The 5913-nt window shown below is 39.6% G+C and overlaps 1 protein-coding gene across 1 annotated transcript; it reads left to right on the top strand.

Annotated features, from left to right (window-relative positions):
* The first annotated feature begins 212 nt into the window (after positions 1-212).
* LOC103803625 (ATP-dependent zinc metalloprotease YME1L1-like) lies at positions 213-2826 on the top strand. The gene is made up of 4 exons (XM_009076193.1): positions 213-336; positions 434-507; positions 1094-1180; positions 2287-2826. Exons 1-4 carry the CDS (start codon positions 270-272, stop codon positions 2428-2430), a joined length of 372 nt encoding a protein of 123 aa, XP_009074441.1. The 5' UTR covers positions 213-269; the 3' UTR covers positions 2431-2826.
* The last annotated feature ends 3087 nt before the right edge of the window (positions 2827-5913 follow it).

Below are 5913 nucleotides of genomic sequence, written 5' to 3' on the forward strand. Positions count from 1 at the left end.
GCACTTTGTGCTATCGTTAGATTGAGCACCTCCAGGCAAACCTGTTGAGTGTGCCTAGACTAGAGGGAGGCCCAGAGCGTTGAAATTGTTGCATAAAAGCCTTTATATCTGCTTTGGATATAAACAAGAATATTTTTGAGGTTATTTCAGTATTTATTTATTTATTTATTTTTGTTGTTGTTATCTGACCACCGTTCTGTATCTTACAGGTATCTCTGCTCCCAGAAAATGACAGATGGAGTGAAACGAGATCCCAGTTGCTTGCACAGATGGATGTCTGTATGGGAGGAAGAGTAGCAGAAGAGCTCATATTTGGAAGTGATCACATCACAACAGGTCAGCTGATCAGTAGGTAAAAGGTTTTGATCAAGGCTGTGGACTGGCATGTTTGACTTGGTTTACTTTTTTGATGTTTGATCTGTTTACTTTCTAGGTGCTTCCAGTGATTTTGACAACGCTACTAGAATTGCAAAGCTGATGGTGACTAGATTTGGAATGAGTGAGAAGGTAGTGTCATCAATCCTTTAACATTTATATGGAACAAAGAAGTGTTCTGTTCTGTAACTAAAGCCTATTTGGCTGTCAGTGATCACTGAGACCAAGTAGTTTTGACAAAAAACCTAAGCCTTATGACCTGGCTGGCTATAGAGCTCAGCTATAAGGTCTTTGTATTTGACAGGTTAAAAATTACCTTGAAAGCTGCTAATGTCTTCAGAAAATACTTATTGTAGAGCCAAACATTTTGGAATTGAGGATAATCTTGGGTTTGGGAGGAGGGCAGGCAACATTGGGTTTTCAAAACATTTTTTAGAAGCTTCTTTAGTCATGTTTATTGCCCATCAAGTGTTAGTAGTATGGGGATTTTGTTTTGGTTTCTAAGTAAGAAAACGCTTACTCAGGATCTGTACTGTGAGCCAGTGAAATAGAATTCTGCAGCATCTACATAGTTATCAACAGGCTTCTTGTTTTGCTTCTGCTAAAAGCACTTCAGCGAGCATTTGACTCCTGGTTTTATTTGTGTGCATGTAGAAGCTCATACAGTGTTTTATATGTATTGCAACAGTGGCAAATAAATGTTGTTTTTGTTGTTTAGCTTGGTGTTATGACCTACACTGATACAGGGAAAGTTAGTCCTGAAACTCAGTCTGCAATTGAACAGGAAGTAAGAACACTTCTGCGGGTAAGAGTCTCTCCCCCTCCACTCTGATATATTTATTTTGAGATGAGTTGAACACCTGCTTGCTTGATTATTCATTTTACTAATGTATACTGGTGAAAATACACAGGTGAATGAAAGTATTCCCAAGTATGTAATGTAGCTGCAACTTCGAATCTCTGCATATAAAAACCTTTAGGTGATGGTCATGCACAAATAGTGTGAATCAAGTTGGTAGTGTTGGGTTTTAATATACTCTTTAACACTACCTCTGCCATTTGGCCAGGATTTGTATTTTGCCTATTCAATTTATAGGAAAAAGGTATGTGTATAAATTGTTTTAGAATAGATGTGAATATTTTATGTTACTTTCAGGATAAATAATTTGTATGGAATCACAGGAATGGTTGTATTGGATCAGATTGTTGTCTTGAGTATCTTGTTCCTCACAGGGATCAGTGTCAGGTGCTTAGGGAAATGTACAGCATTTGATAATCACTGAACTTCCAGATCACTTTTCTGGTAATTTGAATTAGTTTGGTACAGGCAGGAAAATTATTTATATTGTAATATTTAAACGATTGACACTTTTTTGCTGTAGTTGGTTTTGAACTGACTTAGTCATGAGAGAAATAGCAATGTAGAACTAGAAGTTGAAGCTGGTAATGCTTGCAGTGTACATCTACTTGGAGCAGCTGGTTACTTTCACTAGCTGGTAGCTTTCAGCCTTCTGAAAGTACGTAATACTTCAACTTTTATAAGCTTTTAAAAATGCTAGTCTTTGAGGGATGTTCTTTGAATGCTGCAGCACTGTTCATGATGCAAACAAATTCTTACAAGTATCAGGACACATCTGAATCTAGTAAGTCTTTTCAAAGTCATATGTAAAAATACTAAGGTTTGTATCAGGACTTTATTTTTAGTCCTGCTTGTGCAAAAAGCAAAGGTGGCAGAAAGTGGTTGTTTTTTGTTAACTGTGGCAGCTAGGTTTTAAAGCTTTGTCAGTTGGGAGCTGTGCATGCTATGAAATATTAGGCACAACTTTAAATGTTTGTTTCATGCTGTATAAAGTGGAATCTTGCTGTTGTTCTAAAGTGTTAAAATCTCCTTTTATCTGTTTTTAATGTTAGGAGTCATATGAGCGAGCCAAGAACATCCTGAAGACTCATGCAAAAGAACACAAGAATTTAGCAGAAGCTTTATTGAAGTATGAGACTTTGGATGCCAAAGAAATCCAGATTGTTCTAGAGGGGAAAAAACTAGAAGTAAGATGATAACTTCTGGGATATGTAACTGATAATTTGAAGAATGTACATCTAGCAATGCAGTAGTCTTACTCAGCGTAGCCTTTTTTTCCCTTCCTGATGTGTGTATGGCATTAGTGTCACTTAAAATTAATCTGTCTCCTGTGAGCTTCTGTTACTCATCTGTTTGTTGTGTCTCATCAGAATAAGACACAAAATAAAGTAAGTTCCTCATCCTTTGCTCCCTATACTCTTCGCACAAGAAATTTATTCAGAAGGATAAATCTCAGGGTTGAATTCAGCATTTTGGTTCAAGCAGATGTGTTGAAGCTGAGAAGAAGGACATGCAGATGCACTGATGTGTTTCTGCACAGCTTCCTGGGTCGTGCTGCTACATGTGGGTTGGAGGTGGGTACCCCACAGTATCTGCTGTGGAATGTTTTATGGAGTGTGAGAGATTGAGATGTGAAGCAGTAGTATGTAGTGTAACTATCGCTCGTACTCTGAGGTTAGAGACCACCATTAAAGACTTCTTATTTAGAAGTGTAACAAAGCATTTTTAAGAATGAAGCAGCTACATTGTGGGAGCTCCATGTTAGACAAAAGCAGTGGTTGTGTTTCCAGTACTCCTGGGGTTAAAATACACACGTGTATGGCTGGGAGAGAAATTTGAATGCAAAACCAACAGACTAAACATGTCTAAGGCTCTTCGGACCATGTTTTGGGCAGAACCATGGCAGGGACAAGCAAAATACCTATGATCTCTGATGTGCTGCTGACAAGATGTTAAAAATTTTTATTCCTGCAGTAGGTGGATGGCAGTGCTTTGATGACAGTGCTTTTACACTGCTGGGCATTCTGCAGAACTTGTTTCTACTAATACTATGTATGGGCGTTCGATGATCCAACAGATAATTTCTTCAAAGAGGGTGATATTGCTCACTAAAGAGTAGTTCAGAAAATGTTTGAAGCATGTGTTGCTTCAAATAACATTCCCACTTCTGTTCTATGGTAGAAGTAGGAAAATAAAACCTTTTCTTTCAACCCTTACAGAAACCTCTGGAAATTCTAAGAAAATGAGAAAAAGGTTTTGAAAACAAGAGCAGTTTCCAATCAAGTGAAGTGATGGCTAGCAATTATAGGCCAGTATTTATCTGATCTCATGGAACTGGTATTTAGGAAAAACACATTTTGATTATAATCTTTCTGCACAATTAATTACAGCCTTGTGGGACTATAAGCTTCTGTTGCAGAGAGAGCCTGTATTAGCATATTAATCTTGAAGGTTACCATACTTTGACATTAAAATAGTTGGGCTGGTGCCAATAAATGCAAATGGAAACTGGTAGCTACACCTAAAACTAGAAGTAAGGTAGTATTTTAGAATTTTCTGAGTGTAATGCTTGATTATAACCTAGGTTTTTTTTTTTTTTTTTTAGTAAGAGCACATGCTTTTTTTTTTTTTTTCCATTTCCCTTTCAAAACCAGATTAACTTTCTTTTTGCCTATTTTTGTCAGCTTACTATAGTGATGTCCCAGTCAGTGTGGGGGAACTTCCAAATGTTATGAAACAGTATAGGAAATGCCTAGGCTGACTAGTTACAGTTGTACATGTATTTTAGGAATATGCCAACAGAAACAGAAATATACTGCATATTTAGCATCTGTTTTTGGAATAATAAAGGTTAATTTTAATTATGCATATTGGTTTTCTTTTTATTCACTGTAAATTGCTATAAAATGTAATACCAAGTTCCCTCTTATGTAAATTGAGGTGTATAGAACATTTAAAGTTGTAAATAAATTTAAGAATTATAGCAAAATTGCATTCTTTCTAATGAGATTTCTAGGGAATGTTCCCCCTAGAAATTTAGACCTTTTATTCAATTGCTGCTTCAGTATTGGGACTTGAAAGGGAACATTTCCAGCTCAATGATGTGAATCTGCATTTAGAAACAAAAGCAAAAATCTTTCCGTGTTTGAAGTCACTAAAATCTATATTCGGTGGATCTGATTTGGGAGGTAAGTCCTTGAAGTCCAACTTACTTCTCTCATTCAAAACCTTCTTACTATATGCATAGAAGTAGGATCGTCTCAAAAAAAAGTGATAGCTCATTGAGTCATGAAAGATTGTTACTGTTTACACTTCATGGCTAGTCTTGTTTCTTTGCTTTCTGGCCAACTTAACAGCAGAGGTGTTACTGAAGAGTTTACTGTAAATTCCCAGTTGGTTGTGTGCATGTGGTATTTGTGGGGTTTCAAAGAAACTTACCTGTTTAGGCATCATGTTTGACCATGGTGGTGGTGCCTCTGGGGCAACACTTAAGAAGGGGAAGAAGTTACTGTGCAAGAGCAGTTGTAGCCAGAGGAGTAGTGTGAGTAAGTGGAAAAAAAACCCAGCTCTGCAGAGAACAAGGTCGGAGAAGGAGGGGGAAATGGTGCTCCAGGTGCCAGAGCTGAGCTTCCCCTGCAGCCTGCATTGTAGACCATGGTCAGGCAGGCTGTGCTGTGCCTCTGTGGCCCATGGAGGTCCCTGGAGCAGATACCCAGCTGCAGCCTGTGAAGGGCCTCACACCAGAGCCAGGTGGATGCTCCAAGGAAGCTGTGCACTAGAGCAGCTCCTGGCAGGACCTGCTGGCAGGACTTGTGACCCTATGGGGGACTCACACTGGAGCAGTCTGTTCCTGAAGGACTGCAGCCTGTGGAAGGGGCCTATGCTAGAGCAGTTCCTGAAGACCTACAGCCCATGGGAAGGACCCATATTGGAGAATGTCGTGGAGAGCTGTCTCCTGTGGGAGAGACCCCATCCTGGAGCAGAGTGTCAGGAGTTCTCCCCCTGAGGGGGAAGGAACAGCAGAGATGTGATGAACTGACTGCAGCCCCCATTCTCTGTCCCCCCACCCCGTGTGCTTGGGGGGGAGGAGGTAAATAAAAGTGAAAGTGAAGTTGAAATCAGGAAGAAGGGAGGGTGAGGAAAAGGTGTTTTTAGGAATTGGTTTTATTTTATTTATATTTAATTGGCAATAAACTAATTTCCCCAAGTCAAGTCTGGTTTGTCTGTGACAGTAAGTGGTGAGCGATCTCTCCAGTGAGCTTTTTTGTCCCATGCCTAGCTGAGGCATGATAGAGCAGCTTTGGTGGGCACCTGGTGTCCAGCCAGAGTCAACCCACCACAACCACAAAGGCTTCACTCAGAGGGTGAGAATAACAATTCCCTTTGAGTACACAGCCTCCTGCTGTTGAAAACAGGCACAGCTGGGAGCTTAGATGGACTGTTTGCTTTTTAAAAAACCCTACACTGCTCACAAGCATGGTGGCACATCAAATAAGAAATTCAGACTTGCCATGATTCTGAATTTTCTCCATCCCTGAGGCTGGCATGCCTGAATTCTGCCATCAAGCTTAATACAAACAAAATGCAAACTTCCAGTGAAAGATGAGGTCTCCTCTTTCTGGCTGCTTCCTACTCTGTGATGACCTGAGTCAGCTGAAATATCAGAGCAGTTTTCTAAA

The sequence above is a fragment of the Acanthisitta chloris genome, unplaced genomic scaffold (assembly GCF_000695815.1).
Source record: "Acanthisitta chloris isolate BGI_N310 unplaced genomic scaffold, ASM69581v1 scaffold14456, whole genome shotgun sequence".
NCBI classification, from domain to species: Eukaryota; Metazoa; Chordata; class Aves; order Passeriformes; family Acanthisittidae; genus Acanthisitta; species Acanthisitta chloris.